At 39.9% G+C, this 19,494-nt stretch overlaps 1 protein-coding gene across 4 annotated transcripts; it reads left to right on the forward strand.

The window, feature by feature from the left end:
* The first annotated feature begins 221 nt into the window (after nucleotides 1-221).
* On the forward strand, nucleotides 222-18,211 carry LOC117554769 (mothers against decapentaplegic homolog 2-like). Of its 4 annotated transcripts, XM_034229279.1 has the most exons (12): nucleotides 222-379; nucleotides 1,126-1,214; nucleotides 3,163-3,620; nucleotides 9,018-9,107; nucleotides 9,546-9,739; nucleotides 9,992-10,126; nucleotides 10,297-10,371; nucleotides 10,579-10,632; nucleotides 10,873-11,085; nucleotides 12,159-12,296; nucleotides 13,896-14,040; nucleotides 14,448-18,211. In XM_034229279.1, exons 3-12 carry the CDS (start codon nucleotides 3,364-3,366, stop codon nucleotides 14,569-14,571), a joined length of 1,425 nt encoding a protein of 474 aa, XP_034085170.1. In that variant the 5' UTR covers nucleotides 222-379; nucleotides 1,126-1,214; nucleotides 3,163-3,363; the 3' UTR covers nucleotides 14,572-18,211. The 4 variants fall into 4 exon arrangements, with proteins under 4 accessions (XP_034085170.1, XP_034085169.1, XP_034085171.1 ...); XM_034229278.1 differs by lacking the exon at nucleotides 1,126-1,214; XM_034229280.1 differs by lacking the exon at nucleotides 1,126-1,214 and having other exon boundaries at nucleotides 10,297-10,359.
* Nucleotides 18,212-19,494: the final 1,283 nt, after the last annotated feature.

Genomic DNA, 19,494 nt, shown 5'->3' on the forward strand with positions numbered 1-19,494 from the left:
CTACATTGTTATGCAATTATAAAAGGATAATGAAGGTACCCAATGATAAACATCACCGACATACCTTCGTACGTGACAACATATAAAAGACATGAGTTCAAGCCAATAGAACACGCGTCTGGCAACAGGTTATCTGCAACCCCGGGAAACAGCCAATAGGAAGCGGGAGGAGGCGGGATATGGTGGTGTCGTGCTGCCGTTCATGTTTAGCGTGAAGCGATACATGTTTGGTTGAGCTTTGAATGAGGGGCCATCATCCCGTCGGCTCGGAGGTGGAAAATACAGTTTAAAGTCTCTCTGGATGTGTTTTAAATGAACAAGCAGGCTTTTCTGACAGGTACCTGAGTCACCGTTTGGCACCCCTTCATCTCCTCGTGGGGTGAGTGTGTGTTTAACAAAGAAACCGATATGATTTGTTAGCGACAAAACATGCAACAGAGCTGTTTATTTGTCTGTGACACAACGTAGCAAGCTTGCTAGCGGATTTTTTTGCACTCTTTTTTGGAGGCGAGGGGAGGAGGAGATATGAGGGGGGCTATCAGTCATTTCGAGACAAAAGAAACCTGCATATTTTCACTGTAGCTCACAGCATATATCACAAGGGAGTGAAATGAACTCGCTTTTTTTGTAGATTGTCAAAGTCTCCATGCGCTGGCTGTTTAGTTGAATCGCCGCTAGTAGCGTTAGCTTATTCTTAAGCCGTGTGTGTGTTATGTGTATGGTTTGGGAGAAGAAGTAACCCAAACACACAGTTTCTCACACAAAAAGCAAGACCGTGCAGACAAAATAACGTTGCTTATTTTGCCCACAAGGCCCTGATAACGGTGGTCCAGCATTTTGAGTAGACAAATCGGCGACATTGTGGCAACAAGAGCACGTTTTGTGCTTTTTGTTCCTTACATTATGAAGACATTCTGTTCAGTTTGAACGGCTCCCACACACGACATGGTTTTGTCTCTGGGACCCCCTTTGTTGTTGTTTTAGGAGTTTATTCCCCCTTCTTTGTGTATCAACCCTTAGCAAAAGGAATAATAACACTCCTTATTTTATGTTTAGCTACACAATCACTTTTCAATTACCCCAATGAGGGTTCAAACGTGAAGCTTGTAACTTGTGTTTTTCCAGCCTTCTTTGATTCTGGCATCAAAGCCTTCTCCCTGAAGCAGTTAATGGACAGCAGGCTTGAATGTTTTGACAATAAAAAGCAACTGCAGGTAATTAAGATTGTAGTTAATTATTTTCAGGAATCGTGTGAGTCATTCTGGAAGCCATACATACTCTTGCACTAATAGTAAGCAGTCCAGGGGTTAAGCCTGTGAAATTAATTCTTAGAAGGAGCTTGGACTTTCGGCGTAACATGCTAAGCACAGTTATCCATTTCCACCCAGAGAGCTATGTTTAAATATCTGCAACACTGTTTGTTTTATTTAAGTCAATCAAACAATAATCTGCTTTGCTAATATACACACACAACACCCTTTTTTTCAATTATTGAAGGCTTTATTGCCACATGCACAGTAGCTGCAGTGTAGGAATGGCAATGCAAATCTTAATTCCCAAGCTCCTCCAACATTGCAACATAGTTATATAGGACATAAACAATACAACAACAAAAACATAATAAAATAAGTGCAAGAAGAAACAGAATAGATTAGAATAAAATGGTACACAGTGTTTCTTCCTTAGGAGAACCTGAGGTCCATGTTTTCAAATTGGATTTGACTGTTCAATTAAAGTGTTCTCTTTATTTTCCTCCTGTCTTTGCCCTGTCAGAGCATCTGTTTCCTGATAAGTTTAAAAAAAAATGGATCCATGCATTGCTATAAAATAGGATACGGTTACATAGGCAAACCAGATCTTGCGTCGGTGCCAATTTCCAACTATTTCCTGTCTGTTGTGGCCACTGAATTCAAAATGTTTAGTTTTTTCAGCACAGTTGCCTTACTAATTTGGATGTAAATCTTTAGATGGTTCACCTGCTTCTGACCTGGGTTTATCACAGTTCGCTCGGCTTTAGTGTTTAGTGTGAGGGGAAACACTGGTTGGTTTCAATATAAGGGTTTACTACAGGATTAGCATAGGATTAGTCCAGATATCGACATAGCTCTGTCACCTCATACATACATACATTCCTCTCCTCTCTGTAGAAAAGAAGATGCTTTAGTTGAGTTGTTTGACAAAATAAAGAAGCGATACAATGTAGCACAGGGTCATCCACTGCCTGCCATTCGGAGTGAAATCAATAATTATTAAGATACTAAGATTGTTTTCAAATGAGTTTTTGATGAGTTAGTAACTGGCCTTAATAGTCTGGAATATATGGTGATAGATTGCTTGATGATGCGTGATATTTGTCTCACTTTTATCCATTGCTACTTCAAAACAAATTGTTTTTGTATAGCAATCATGAAAGTTATCAGAATTGTAAATATAACATTTTATTTAGGTTGAGACTATCCAAGTCATTCTAATTGATTTCTATGTATTTATAATAATAATAATAATAGCGTTGAGGCCTCATGAAACAATGTTATCACAATGATGTTTAACGTGTTGTTAAATGCTCAGTATTGAGAACGTATATTGCGTTTAAATATCTGTTTTCTATATCAATGTATACGCGTCTGTATATCAATACTCTAATGCAAAGATTATTTTGTGATAATTATGCTACATAAACCCCCTAATAAATATAGTGACTCAACTCGAGGCATGTATATTTTTAAATGTATCCTACTTCTGGTAAGATATACAGTATGTAGGCAACTATTGACCAGTCCAAAAAATGCCATCCTTAAAAATTGTTCTGTTTTTAAAGTACGTAAAAGTTCAAATGGTTTTGCAAGGTGGAAATATATAACAGCCTAAATATTGTTGTTATGATTGAAAAGCACCAAAGACTATTGCACAATATTAGATTGTAGTTCTTACAGTACAGCATACAGGTCGTACATGGTGGGAGAGGTAGCAGCAGGGGGGCTATGACGGATATCACTCTGGGCAAAGAAAGCTGTTCAGGAGTCTAGATGTGTGGGCATAATTCATGTCATCACTTCAGAAGATAATGTTATGCAATAAGACTTTTAATCTTCCGAACCATCTTACTCTTTGTGTTCACAAATGTTGATGTGTCCTTTCTCTTTCCTCCCCTTTGTTTCTTAGGTTTCTTTAGATGTACTCACTGCACACTTTCCATGTGATGTTTCCCAAGACTCCTCAAGACCAATGCCTTAGTTCTGACTAAAAGAAGTACATAAATATAAAAAATATCCCGTAGGACACCTACCTCCCCTCTCCCTTTTCTCTTTACGTCAGATTAAAAGGGGCATCAAAACACATTTCAAACACACACACATAGCCACCATGTCCTCCATCCTTCCCTTCACTCCCCCGGTAGTGAAGCGCCTCCTGGGATGGAAGAAGACTCCTACGGGGAGTGGAGGAGCAGGAGGAGGCATCGGAGGAGTAGGGGAACATAACGGAGGAGGGCAGGAGGAGAAGTGGTGTGAGAAGGCCGTGAAGAGCTTGGTGAAGAAGCTGAAGAAGACGGGGCAGCTGGATGAGCTGGAGAAAGCCATCAGCACGCAGAACAGCAACACAAAGTGTGTCACCATACCCAGGTGAGACACACAACCGGTATATCTTCCCTGGCTCTGTTTTTACATGATAATACACACACAACATGGTCATAGACTGGTTCTGGACCATCGTATTTTTGTACGCCGACCCAAAAGTTGGCATCGCAAGGATTCCCTCGGAAGAAAAGCAATGTGATTTTCCCACTCGATTCAGAACAATGAAAAGCTTTGTGGCCATGGCACTTACACGTTAATGACACTACACTTTTTGTAAGTGCTGTAGCGTAAATGCAATCCCCAGAAGTATTAGGCTAAAGCTGTAAACAAACAACATCACGCTTGCATGATTCCACGTCAATGTCCCTGCTTAGTTAAAGGCGGCTAATGTTTGGCGCAATGAAGTTTAGCAATCTAATTTAGTCACCTGTTAGCAACAACCATTTCTAAGACGCAAAGAAGCTTCAGACATTCATACGTTAGCTTGTTTTAACCACAGATCGTATTTCATGCATCTAACCAGAAAGTCATTAAAAGAACTGCCTTCAACACGAGGGAAAAGAGCTAATTTTCTAACTCATTGCCGGGTTTAGGACTCTTAACTGCACCACTCTATTGTCATAGGAAATGGTAACAACCATGTGTCAAGTTATTTATGTTTAACACACTGTCCAACCCAATCATACACATCATCCGTCTGTTTTGAATTTTACATTTGTTTGTGGTACACGCACAAGCAAATGTAAAATTCAAAACAGACGGTTGAACTTTCTCACGAATTTGGAATCTAGGAAGTCATGCTCAGGCACTGGTGAACCACAATGCCATCAGCACAGCAAGGTGTGTGCCAACACACATGAAAGTCAGAAGGAGGGTGACATGCGACCACAGGCTTGCAGGAAGAAAAGTCTTGTGATGCAACAGCAGATCCACTTCCTCATTCTGTCGGGCCATAGGTTAGCAAGGCAGCAGAAGTGAAACCTGATTGCAGGAAACAGATGTTGCAACACGGGTTGCTACGTTAACTTTGTGAACCAGGACTCATTATCTATATGCCTGAAACGTGTGCCTTTCGCTGAAGATCCGGTGGCTTCTACGCCGTGTTTCTTTTTGCAGCTACAAACATTCTGAACCGCCAAACCTTGTACCAGCGTTGTCTTTCATCCCATTATGTTGATTATATAGGTGACACAGCTTATTGGAAGGTGCTAATGATAATAAGTTCAGGGGAATTCTATCATAAGAAATTGACTAAATTACTTGAGAGTTTATCGTAGACTCCAACAGTCATGATCGGTCTTAAAATGGTTCTGAATCAGGGGCGGACTGGGACTACAAATCAGCCCGGGACTCTCGACCGGCCCACTTCGGTACCGCCGGCCCACCTCGGTACCGCAAGTAATTACCGCTAGTAAATTGTCAATGGGGGGGGGGGGTGGGGTGCTAGTGACTTCTCCGACCGGCCCACCTCGGTGCCGCAAGTAAATACCGCTAGTAAATTGTCGACGGCTGGGTGCTAGTGACTTATCCGACCGGCCCACTTCAGTACCGGTCCATCGGGATTCGTCCCGAACGTCCCGATGGCCCTGTTCTGAATACATTACAATTGGTACGTTTGGAGATGCACTAGTGTCCTTCTGCAAACTCAGTTTGTTTAGATACAATGGCTTCAATAAAAATGTTCTTCGGTATTGTAGACTTCTAGTAAAAGGCGGATTTTGAATGTGTCTAACTGATGGCATGCAATTTAAGTATAAATGTGATTTGATTTAGCTGGACATTGGCCACCCCATGTAATAGAGCACTTAGTGCCTCAACCAGTAAAGAATCAATTAAATCGGTGCACCTTGCAATTAAAGCGAACAAAGAACTGAATGGTTGCATTTCTCAGGCAGTGTTAGGAAACCAAATGTTGAAGTAAGGAAGAAAAAAACACTTCGAATTAATCTGAATGGCTGATGACAGCTTTTCATGACTGTATGCTCTAGAGTCCAGAGCACAAATCAAGGCAAACCCGGTTCTATATATGTTACGCATCTAAGTCTAGGACCTGATACAGGCTGTGGACATAAGAAATGATGAGACAAAGTAAATTGTAAAGTCATTTAATGTAGAGTGTCTTTGCCAAGGTTCTCCAGAAGGAGCAAAGCCAAAGTTAAAACAAACAGCTTTTATCCATTTTATCTGTACGTGTCTACATACTCTCTGAAAATGGGACACCTTGACCTTAAAAAGCATGTTTTTACATTAGTACAAGAAGAAAAAGAAACAAACTTAAAAGAAAACAAAGTATTTAGTAGTTTGTATAATGATGTTTTCCTTCTGAAAGAAATGTTGTCCTCCCGTTCGGTAGACTCTTAGCCTGAAGGCTTACAGGTCATGTGTCTCAGTATAGGTTTCTCCTGTGTCGCATAACAATGTACACGAGCCATGTCACCAGACCAGGTGAAACCTTATCATGACAGAGGTGGAAAAGTCAAGGGGAGCCCCATGAGAAGCATGTGATTAACGTCAATCAACCTCTCTGCTGTGTGCAGATTTTATGAGCTTCCCTTCTCCAATTTTCTTTCTAATCTACCCTCTTTTAGTTCCCTTTGATTGACATATTAATAATAGAACAGTGTTCCTGTCGAGAAATTGTATTTTTCTTAAACCCTAAAATCACCTGGAGCTGATGGGGATGTATGCCCAATTATAATCCAACCCCTAGTGTAGGGTTTAGATTATAAGTGGGTAGGGAAAGGGTGTAGGGACCCGATTGGAATTGGGCCGCAACTCCAACATGGCATAAATGGCTTTGTCTATCACAGAAGAATACGATTCTTGAACGTTTTTATATTTATTTGTACAAAGCCATCTAGGTAAATGTGGTATGCATTTGGTTGGACAACAATGTTAATGTATTTTGATTCCCAGCGTTGTATTGACATGATTCTGCCCCCACTTTGTGAAACAGGTGTTTATCAGAGGTGAGAAGAAAGAAAGACAAACAAACAGGTGCAGTGTTAGCAGAGGAGGTGATAATGTCCTGCGTGTGTTTACTTTTCCTTTAACGTGGAAGGGTTCTTTCTCTAGGATTATCGCCAAATCAGGTGGTGATGTCTTCTGTTACTGGATAGTTTCTCAGCTGTGCACTCAGTTCGGATGCTGGCTGAGGTCTTGGAGCTCTAATCACATTGCCAGGCTTCTTAGATTTACACTTTGCAACAACAAGCTACTTTATATGTCTTAGTAACAAAGTAATAGAATTAGGAGTAGCGCGTACCGGAAGTGTAATTTAAGTATAAAGCAAGGCAATTCTAGAAGAACACCAAATGAATAAATTATAACTATTGATCCCAGATGACACTACTGTACATCCCCATATAGGTGGTTATATACTGTACGCTATGCAGTATACCTACAATCTGGTGTCAACTGCAGCTGTATGGGTAAAATGGAAAAAGAGTGCAGAAGTAGAAGCATGTGAAGCTAAAGTGCCGGATGCCAAGCCTCTGAGGAATGTAGGTTAGATAGTCTCTCTGAAGTGGTTCTGATAAGGCGATGCTGCTGCTTCTTACACATTTACTGAAGAACTGCTACTGTCTTCTTGAAAGAAAGCTTTTTTTTAAGGGTTTGGCCCATTATGTTCGTTTCAACTCAATGAGTCACCAACTTGTTTTGCACTACTTGTTATGTTTGTGCTAATCCAATTGGTGAATCATTGGTATAGAAATAAATGAAACACATGATCAAGTGTTTCCTCTCACTGTTTGGTTAAGTGATATTAATTCCATAGGCCGTGATGAAACAGAGATTGTACGTGTTTATCAGATGGTAAAAAATAGGAATTAGGGAGTGAAGTCCAGAAACAGTTAAGAGTTTATTGTAACCGTAATTCTTCACAGATTGACGTTGGCTTGGTTGAAGTAGCTTCATGTTAGGGGCAACCCCCCTGAGTCCTAGGTCCGGATGTATTACTTGACAGCGCTCAGCAGTTTTCGGGAGATGGCACTCCAGGCCTTTGATGCACAGCTCACTTCCCTTTGAACACAGAAGTAAGGTAGATGAAAGTCTAAGATAAATTGCCTCTTGAAGTTGTCCTTTTTCTTTCTATCGGTGTGTGACGGAGGATGGCCAGGACAGGTGTAGGGCTTTGTAGATTTATTTTTGAGTGGAGGCAAAAATAAACAAGACGGAAGAAGAGTGCAACAGCTCAACGAACAAGTGTAGAGATAGCATGCATGGGCAGCTTTTTGAGTCGTGACGGGAAAAATGTCAATGGCCTCAGAAAGAGATAAACATGTCGTGTTTTTAAAACAGACTAGGTACGAAAATGTTCCCTTGATGTTTAACAAATAATCAACTGATAACTGAACCCCTTTGACTTGCATTCTAGCTTTTGAGCTTTGATCCACAGTAAGTGAGTAGATGAGAATCAACAGTCTTACTCAAAAAGCTTTTGATAGGCAGCCAGTGTAAGGATTGTACTGGCGTCCCTTAGGTGAGGAAGGATGTATAGCTGTGTCTGGAGATTAAAGTTGGAGAACTCTGAGTACGCTGATAAGTGTCGAGTTAAAAGGTCTTGTACTGACAGGTCTGGCAATTATCTGTCTCTGATGAGACGGCAAACTTTCCTCTTCTTTCAACATACTGAGCAAACTATGAAGACAATTATCTACAGTTGGAATGGATGTGTTGAACACACACTGGTGTAGACGCATTTGTATCAGTTCTTTCTGTTATCACGTCTCCACATCTTGTATAGTTCATTCAACTTCTTTATTTGCTCATTCACATGTCATCATTGTGTATCACACTTCTTCATAATTATCTGAAATGGGTATGTTTAGGTATTGAAGGAGCTTATTTAAAGACCTAAAAACTATTAAAGGGGCCCTATTATGCTTTTGGGGTTTTCTGTTTCCTGTTGTGTGTTTATAATAGGTCTTTGTGCACTTGCATGGTCTGAAAGGCTAACATCACAAAGTTCTCTCCACACTCCCCCTATCTGAAACGCCACGATTGGACTCCTTTGTTTTCTTCTGCGCCATAGTTACATCACTATTACTGCTTTTTTCTTTAATGAAGGATATGTAGAGAAAGACAGTGAGTGGTCGAGCTTTAAACCCACCATCGAAAAACATTCAACCACAATTCAATCAGTTTCTACTACTACTTGCATCACCTGATTACACCGCATCTCTGTCTGTCTTTTCATTTGTCACATGATCACCTGTCATCCAGTTAGCGTCTCTTATTAAAAAATGCAAGGGTGGATTTTGTATTTCCTTCTTTGTGCCAATAAGAGACCAACTGTACATGTTTGTGATTTCATCCTAATAATTTGGAATGCCTCATGTTTACCATATTTTTTCATATATTTTATCCTTTTTCACCTGTCCTGCGTGTGTGTGTGCATGTCATGTGTGCGTGTGTGTGCGTGTGTGTGTGTGTGTGTAGTAACTGCTCAGATCTATGGGGTCTGGGCTCAGGCCACACGATAGAGCAGTGGGACTCTTCAGGCATGTACGGATACCCTGACCATGGCAGGTGAATATACAAACACACACCCCCAAACACAATGAGTCACTTTACATCTTGTCATTCATTCATTCATCACCTGTCTTTCTGTAATGTGCAGTATCAACACACTCACCTGTATTGCCAATTGTAATCATTTTAATCATGGAAAGACTTTGAGACTAATCCTTTTTTAATTGCAACTCATAATACAAACTTATTATTGCTTATACTGTAATGATGCCTCATAGATCTTGCAGACATGCAATTATTGAGCTGTATTGTATGTGGCAATATCCAAAATCTATGACATCAAACACGAGTGGCGTTCACTGACTAAGCAGATGAACTGGCGGTATTGGTGACTTATAACATCACAACGAGTTTTAATTGTGATTTCCATAAGGTTGAGTTATGACCTGGTCACACTTCTGAGCGTATAGCTGTCCTCTCTACCGATCTTCTCAGGTCACTGGACGGGCGTCTCCAGGTGTCCCACCGCAAGGGCCTGCCCCACGTCATCTACTGCCGCCTGTGGAGATGGCCCGACCTGCACAGCCACCACGAGCTGAGGGCCATCGACTCCTGCCAGTTCGCCTTCAACCTCAAAAAGGACGAAGTGTGTGTCAACCCCTACCACTACCAGAGAGTGGAGACGCCTGGTAATGCTCCTTGAGAAGTCTGTGTCTCTGCTAGCTTGAAATATTGAAGACAACTTGTCGGGCACCTAAAAAAGTTTCCTTATCCCAAACTTTCCTTAGTACAATTGGATAAAAACGACATGGCTGAAGAAGCAGAATGTTGTCTCGTGAGCACACTTCTCTAGGGGAACAAAAGCGAATTTAGACATAAAATGTAGGTTTGTGTAGCAAAATCCAATGTGCTCGGTATGTGACACATCCTTATCTCTCCAGTGCTGCCCCCCGTGTTGGTACCACGCCACACGGAGATCCTGACGGAGCTTCCTCCTCTAGACGACTTCACAAACTCCATCCCCGAAAACACCAACTTCCCTGCCGGCATAGACCCTCCTAATAACTATATACCAGGTCTGTATGCAGGATTATTTTTCTTTTTGTATTCACTTCTTATACTAGCTGCCATACAAACCAACTAAATTAGAATCCAATATGTGATTAAAGGTAAGATTGCCAGCCCGAGACCTCAGTGTGTTGTTTTAGCTGTATTCTTATTGTTTGTTATGTTTTCTTTTTTGCAGAGACTCCTCCACCTGGCTACATCAGTGAAGATGGAGAGAACAGCGACCAACAGATGAATCAAAGTATGGAATCAGGTAGACTGAGTTGTGTGTTAGTGTACATGCTGCTTGATTTAAATCAACAAACAAAACTTTTATTTCTTTGTGCTGACAAACGTACGTCATTGCAGCAGTGAACATAAATACAACAAGCGGTAGCAGTGACATTAAACGGCACTATTTGCACATCAAATGTAATACAGATGAATGGTAAATGACTTTCTTCTCTTTATTTTCTCCCAGGTTCACCAGCAGAAATGTCACCCGGCGTCCTGTCACCTGTCAGTAATGCCATGGGTAAGACTGCTCTATATCAGTTTTCTAATGGAGTGGATGAATAGCTCTGGAAAGTCCTTTATTTGTGAGAGATTGTAGAGCCTAGCTAGTTCTAATAGAGAGGGAAATCATTGCCATTTGTCATATTGAAACATTTTAAAATCCAGAAATGGAGGCCTGAAAAAGCTATGAAATGTACGAACTAAAACAGTCTTAGTTTTTGACATGTACAAATGTCCCCTTCTTGATTCTGTTTTTCAGACCTTCAGCCGGTTACCTACAGCGAGCCAGCATTCTGGTGCTCGATAGCGTACTACGAGCTGAACCAGCGGGTGGGGGAGACGTTCCACGCCTCGCAGCCGTCTCTGACAGTCGACGGCTTCACCGACCCCTCCAACTCTGAACGCTTCTGCCTCGGGCTGCTCAGCAACGTCAACCGGAACGCAACTGTTGAAATGACAAGAAGACATATAGGTACAAACGCACTTCAACACACCAACGCACTGTATCGGTAATTATATACACAGATCAGTTGCCGTTATAATCAGCAGCGAACCGCTTCGACACGTGTATTTCGGTTTATTCACGGCATTCTTTTTGTTATTTTACAGTAGTGTTGTTTTATAGTTATTTGTTTATGCATACAACCCAATTTGTGTTCTTTGAAATTGAAAAGGATATTGCATTGTGTGTGTTACTTTCGTTGCAGTTGTATATGTCTTAAGTGTAATTTGGCTTGGCTTTCTATTTTGTATGGACATGCTTTTATTATGAAGGAGGTAGCGCAGTTGACAGGAAGTTGTTGTTGCTATGGAAACAACGTGATGGAGATTAATGGAGAAAAAGTAATATCTACATATAAAGACAGAGAAAGTAAACGATAACGTTTATGGTTAAGTGTTGGCACCCCCGAAGAGGCACAAGCTCTTACGTTGATATTGGAGATTTCAATAAATAAAAAAATAAAAACCGAATAATGAAATTGAAACCCGAATAGTACTCCAACGAACGAATATTCGGATATTCGGGTACAGCCATGGCTATACTGCTAAATAAACATGATATCATCTGAGGTACTTATTCTTTATAATTTGTCTTTTGCGTTATATGACAAATATATATTTTGGCTTTTTTCCAGCAATATACAAATAAATAAGAAAGAAAGTACAATAATAAAACAATACATTCAATTAATAAACATATTTGCTATTGTATTTATTTTATTTAAAATAAATAATAATATTAATAAACAAAACATTAAAAAAAATAAATGATTAGTTGAACATTTATTATAATAAAAAAAACAGTAAATACATTATTTATTGTATACAGAAATATATATTAAAATAATTGGTAATTTCAATAATTTAAAACATTCTGCATAAATAAATAATATTTACATGGACATGTGACATTTTCAAAAGGTTTAACAGTGAGTTAAAAAGCTGGTTAATAAGAAACTATACTATCCAGTCATATTTTTCTTAACATCCCTTTCTTTCTGTCCCTTTTTATCTTTGCTCATCTCCCTCTCCATCCCTCTGCAGGTCGAGGTGTGAGGTTGTATTACATCGGGGGGGAAGTGTTCGCAGAGTGCCTCAGCGACAGCGCCATCTTCGTCCAAAGTCCAAACTGCAACCAGCGATACGGCTGGCACCCGGCCACCGTCTGCAAGATCCCACCAGGTCTATAACATGCTGAGCGTTAATGTCCAAGGCTGTTTACATTTTCAAAAAATATTCCACAAAATAGTTTTGCTGATGGAGGATGTGTTTTTGGACCACTGAATTTAAATTGAGCGGACTTATTTCTGCAATTATGACTGCACATTGTCCCTTGATCAGAGCGTCCTTAACAACAGTCTGCTATTGTAAAAGAGGCCGATTGCTCAATTTGCTAATTGACGAATCAGAATCGAGTATTCAAAAAAGCCATTTAATGATAGGAAGAGAAACATGGGTTATGACCTTTTATCAACGGATAACCTTTATGATAAAAATCGCCTGATATTGATAGAGTAAAGCCACCCCCCACACCCATCCCCACGATGTGACCGTTTCACACACACACACACACACACACACACACACACACACACACACACACACACACACACACACACACACACACACACACACATTTGCCTGTGTAACATTGAACACTTCATTCTCGGCCAAATAAGCAGCCTGAACAGTATCATTAGCGAGTCACAGAACAGTACTCAGAGGATCTCGAAGATGTTCAGGGGTCGGGACTCCGCAGTCTGCTGGAGAATAATCACCCATCATGCATCACACCCACACATCAAAAGTAATCGGTTGTTTGCTTTTGTTATGTTAACAGAAAGTTTGAAAAACATTGTCGCAAACTGAAGATGCACAATTTGGAACTAGTTGCGATCATTTTTATTGATATTGCAATTGCGATAAGATTCACGACATCGGAACATTTTTGTATCATTATCATTGAAAAATATATGAATATGATCATGTTGTGAATTTTAAAGAGAGCTGTACCAAAACAAGTGTTAAGTCTGTCGTACACAATTTCTAGGCTGGGATATCTCTATAGCTACACAGTACTTTATTATACATGTTAAAGGTGGGGTAGGTCATTTTGGAGAAACCAGCTCGAGTGCGCTAGAATTTGAAAATACACAGCCGGAAAAAATCTGCCTCTTCCTTACAGAGCCCCTCCTCCAACACACACAAACGCGCACATGACCAATGAGGGCACGAGATAAGTTTGTGCACAGATGGAAGGCTGACAGGCAGGTAGGCCATCCAGTTACTTTAGCCGGGCCTGCTGGTACTGGTACTAAAGTACTACGGCTTCCACAGATGACATTTTTATATGGATTTTTTTGTCAAAGCACTTAAGATATTCATTGCTATCAGGATGTTAAGAGCATTCCATGGAATATAACAAAAAGTGTATCTCGAGCCGGTTTCTCAAACTTACCTACCCCACCTTTTAATTAAACACATATTTAGCTTTTAACACATATCATTTTTCCTGCCATTTGAATATTGCACCAGAACAATTTGTAATTTCGATACAATGTTGCTTAATTGTGCAGTGCTTTCAAATATACATCTGACACATTTTTGAACGAATAAACCTACTACACTTTATCAGGTAATGAATCCTTGAAGTTCGTCCATAATTGTCCCATTCAGTTGTTTTTCTGTCCCTTATTTTCTTATCAAAAGGTGTTATCTATCTGAATGCCTCCTCTAAAATAGATGCTTTATTCCTTTTGTTTTATCCTTCTCTGTTATCAGGCTGTAATCTGAAGATCTTTAACAACCAGGAGTTTGCTGCACTGCTGGCTCAGTCGGTCAATCAGGGCTTCGAGGCGGTCTACCAACTCACCAGGATGTGCACCATCAGGATGAGCTTCGTCAAGGGCTGGGGAGCAGAGTACAGGTACATGAGCTACGATCTAGAAGAAGAAGAAGATGGACTTTTATTGATCCCCGAGGGGGAAATTCAGTTTTCCACTCTGTTTATATACATGCACATGCATTATTATACAGGTCAGGTACATACAAATACACACAGTTCTAGTCGTGCATACATGCACTTTTTGTTGTACAAGGGCACCTCGACAGTGGCCCATGAGGTGAACTGGCTCCTCTCTAGTTCCAGTCCGCACTCCGTATTTTGGTCCCATCTACTCTGCATGTGTAAAATCTCTATTGCATTCCTAAGTTTGTTGTACAAATGCTGCTTGTGCTGTTATTAACATTCTAATCATGAAAGGCCCATAACTCATCACATGCTGTAACAATGTGTGATTTCACTTCACCCTTATTATGTATTTTCCCCTGCAGACGCCAGACGGTCACCAGCACTCCCTGTTGGATCGAGCTGCATCTCAACGGCCCCCTCCAGTGGTTAGATAAGGTCCTGACCCAGATGGGCTCCCCGTCAGTGCGCTGCTCCAGTATGTCCTAAACGGGGGCCAAACCCATCTGACATTTCACAACATTTTAACTGACGCACCAACATTTAGAAAAACAAGGATTACACAACGGACCTGGATGTTGGGATGATGACATCGCCAATAGTGGAACAATGATGTCACAATGGGCCCGGTCACCTTTGGCTCTGATGGATTCATGTAAGGATTACATTCCAGTAATTATGGACCTAATAATTGAAGTCTCCCTGCAATATCAAATAGACAAGAGTGATGTCATATTGGACCGTTCATATTTTTGGGATTTGACTGAGGCTCTGATCCAGAAAGAGCTTTACTGTCCCGCAGCAGCTGTTTTGGATTTTCAGCATGTGATCTTCTAGCTTCAGGGGCAGTCTGTACCACCACTAGACCACCTTACAGCTTCACTACCTAGCGACGACAGCACAACTTGGATTCAGCATTAAGACCTCTGTTTACACAACAGTAGTACTGCCACTCAAAGCTCACGTTCAACCAAAGTCCGCTCCAACACCTTACGTTTTATTCTCGGCGATCAAGCGCTTATTCCAGGGTTTTATTCTCGGTGACCAAACTTCTACTCCAGCTTTTACTCTAGAACTTCCTGCTTTTCTCCTTATCAATCCCATGTTGTCCTGATCACAGACCTTCAGCTCTGAAAGTGGTGAGGGAGCACGATGAAGTCTTTATTAGTACGACATACTCTCTTCACATGTTCAATGCACACACATTATGCACTGCAACACATACGGACGCCACTCTATTTGCTCTCTTTTGACATAACGACAGATCGTTCGCTTACGTCTGTGTGTGACTGGTCCTATTAAAGTGTGCCGTGGAGGAGATGTTTGGATCAGAGTTGAAACGGTTGCGAGTCGGCATTGATGACTGGAATGTGTAAAATAATAGGTTCTTAGGGCGTGTCCCTTCTCTTGAACTTCATACAATCTTTGAACTTAATTTCAGACGGTAATATCTACGGAGTTTGTCCCCTTCTGGTAGTTGAGGCCCAACATGTTCTTTGTTTCCACCATGCACGCTTTAACTTTTACAATGATTTCATCTTGTTTATGAGAGAGATGTATGTTGGATTTGGAAACTAGGACAATGTCGCCCCCTGCTGTCTAAAAATGAAAAGAAATCCCTTCACTTAGGTTTCACTGATGTAGACATCGCCCGAGTCTTCCTTGGATTGATTCCATTATTTAGACGATACGAATATAAGCCCTGCAGTGTGGGATTTTAAAAATGGCCGCCCCTTTACTGTACTTGCACTGCCCCAAATTATGCACATTTGAAAGTTGCCTTTTGATGTAAAATTCAGCAAGATATGCTTTGCACAGATGGGAATGTGGAAAAAAAGCCCAATTGACAATTACAAAAGATATCTTCCATATTTTAAGAACGTTCCCTTTTAAGAGTTTCCCCCCGTATATTGTTATTATTGGATTATTAAAGAGAATTCATTTGATTCTATTAAAATGTCTCGCCCCGATTTTAAAAAGCCAGCTCCATGGGTATTTTAGAGTCCAAATCGTATGAGCTTTCAGTATTTGACGAGTTAGTTGTACTGCACAGCTATTATTTTCTTGACACATTCTTTAACTACTTTTTTGTATTTCATGTATTTTTTATATATGAATATATTTAAAATCTTCAAAGCTTTCTTCCCTTTTATTAGAATTCAATATTTTTTTAGAATATGCCCTCAGTTTGAAATGATCACAGCTTGATGACGAAGTATGTAGCATAGGATGTAACACGTTCACTGTATTTACCACAATGTTGTGACTGAGAGGCCCAGTCATCATCAGTACAATCCATGTTTTTCCCTCAAAACCATTCGGCTGCTAAAATGGCGAAAGTAATTGGTCGATTTTGTAGTAATCGGCTGTTAGAACTGGTTAAAAAAGGTTGATTTCTTGCCTTTACTTTATGTCTTTCCGTAATTACGACAGTGCTGTCCCAAAGACTGAATTTATGTATTTACAATTTTTCCCTTACACTGCTTATCCACTAAACCTCATCAGTAATGAAAAACACATAGCTCCAATTTTGAACTTTACCAGCTTGATCTTAATATTTAAACTGGCCACTTTCCTTTTGGGGTTGGTCAAAATGGCGAGTTACAAATCGATACCTTTGTTCAAAGCCATACAAACAAAAATTCAGCCTTTTTTTTTGTATGGTTTTAATTAGGATTTATTCCAGCAGCTACTATGCAGTATTATTTGCCAGCATCAAAGCTCTGACTTTGGAAGATAAATGTGTTGAATTTATCTACTTTAGCAACACAGGACATTTCAGTACACGGTGTGAAAGCTGCTGCCAATCTCCACATGTTCATTCTCATGTTCAAAATCCCATTTACGGCTGATTTTGCGCAAAGTAGATTTTTCATCCGGATACATTAGCAGATATTTAGCATGAACAAAGGGATTGTGAGTGTGCTTGCCCCAACATCTTGGTGCATACTGTCATAGTCCAGATTACACAATAACAGTGGTCTAAGTTCACTGCAAAGTATTGCCAATGTGCACACATTCCCATGTTTTAAATTTCATTTCTCACTACTGCAACATGTGGGAGAAATGTAGATTATAAAAATATGCTGTAGTGTATTTGATCATTCAATGACTGGAATAAGAATCCTGGTGTTTAATCGTTCCATTTGTCAGCAGCCTGCAGATACTTTATGATGCTAGATTTGGATTTGAGATGACATCCACTCCTACAGAACATAAGCACTTGGACCAAACAGATAGATTGACACTTTTTTAAAAGGAACACCTTTCTGCAAATGCTTCTTTAGGAAAACTGTTTTCTTCATTCATCAAGCTTGTTTTTTATAGTCCCTTGTAGCCAGAATGAAAGCAGCCAAATTAAATGATGTAATGTTCTGTCTGTCCTTTCCTGTCTTTTGCTGGTCTGTTTTTCATTTTTTCACTTATTTGAGATAACTGGAATTTGCAGAGGTCTGTACACATACAAAGACAAAACTGTGTTATCTTTAAGGTTGTCTTATCATTGCTAACCCACATGTTTGTTCTATGCAGTGACCTCAATGTTCGGAGTGTGTATTCAAACACATTCCTCTGTAATTTGTATTTTCTGATGGCTAGACACGCCGTTTTATGCATATTGCCAGGGTCCAGTAAAAGCCTTTGTATCAACTTTTTTTTGTTTTCTTCAAATGCGTGCCACCCAACGTTTCACCGTAAAACAAACGAGATGTTCTCTCTTTCTCAGAGTTCTGTTTTGGAGATAAGGTTTCATTTAGACTCCATCAAAGGTTCACATTCCTATTTACAGGTAACATATTGTATTTTTCTTTTCTTATTGTGATGACAATTGTGTTTCCCCAAACAAGCCTCCTTTCTTTTGAATTTCATAACGACAATGTGGCTTTTTGGAGAAAGTGAAGTTTCTACATGTCACTGGTGATGTTATTGTAAAGTTGTACTTTTATTTGACCATACATGCTTTTTCTTTTTCTTGCTATCAACGGAGCATTTTTCCATTAGAACACAAGCCCTTAGGATTTCTGTCTTCTTCAAACACTGATGACTATCTTCATAGCTTTCCAACTATTCTACATATACAGACAACTTCTTACAGTGTACACTAATAAAGCTGTTTTAATTCAACTGAAAATGGTGTCTTATGTTGCATTTCTGAATTGGTGTTTTGTGATGGTGAGTGAGGGCAATATAATATATCATTTACAAAGCATATCTATAACTGCAGAAGACACAGACACTCATTATTAGCAGTAGTGGAACATCTATTGATATATTTTACTTACTGTTGTCAAAGTCCTTCACTGAGAATAGTACCAAACTGTATAAAGTATTCATGATACTCTTTTATATGCTGTGGTGTGCACTCAAACTGCTAACTATAGCGTTAAGTATGTAGTGTGAAAAGCACAATATTTATATCTTTAATGCAGGCTAGGCTAATGGAGTAGAAGTATGAAGTAGCAGAAAAGGGAAATACTCCAAATTACTAATTCATATAAATTGTACTAAAGCACAGTACTTTAATAGATGTACTTGGATAAAATCGCCTTGCCTTGGATACATTTTACCACTGATGCAAGACTAGGTCCTATGTCTGGAAATTGACATCCTTGTTTACATTTCTCTTGTTTTAATTTGTCATGGGACAATGCAAACAGCTATGAAGTAGATTACATAACATAAAAACACTACATTGGATTTAAAATATCAGTTCACGTCTAAACGTATCCTAATCTAAATGTGTTTATGTCACTGAATGTTTGGCCGTATGGTAGGCTGTGTCAGATTGACCAATAGCGGGCAGGTAGAGGCGGGGCTAATCAATTAATTGGCTGAGCAGGAACCAGGTGTGTAAGAAGAAGGTGAGCGCATTTTTCGCGGTTTTTTTTAGCTGACATTTGGAGAAAGTTAGCTGGGAGCCATTGCTAGAACTGTTTAGTGGCTACACCCCGAACTGTCTGCTCATGTAAATTCCTTGTTATTTTGTTATTTTGTACGGACTGAGGTCAACAGTAAACCTTGAAGGAACCTTTATACAGTCTATGAAGGTACACACCCTTTTGACCGGCTGCTATTTGGGGTCCTGGTAACTGCTAACACTTGAGGTAAGCCCAAAACAAAATTCAACAAAATATGACTTCAGAAAAGTTACAATATCATTATTTCATTTGCAAATACACTATATACGGTTATTATAGCTTCCTTCACAAAGCTGTATTTTATCCACTTGAGCTTAGTAGCCCTAGCTTGTGCCTCTCATGTTATAGAAAATGTAAGTTAGCATGTATACAGGCTATGGTTAGCATATGTAGCACAAACAGAGGCTATATTATGACTTGAAGTGAGTCCGTACTCATTTTGATTGCACACATTAAAAGTACGTGGCAGGACTTCATATACAATTATGTTATAACA

The sequence above is a fragment of the Gymnodraco acuticeps genome, unplaced genomic scaffold, assembly GCF_902827175.1.
Source record: "Gymnodraco acuticeps unplaced genomic scaffold, fGymAcu1.1, whole genome shotgun sequence".
In the NCBI taxonomy this organism is placed as follows: Eukaryota; Metazoa; Chordata; class Actinopteri; order Perciformes; family Bathydraconidae; genus Gymnodraco; species Gymnodraco acuticeps.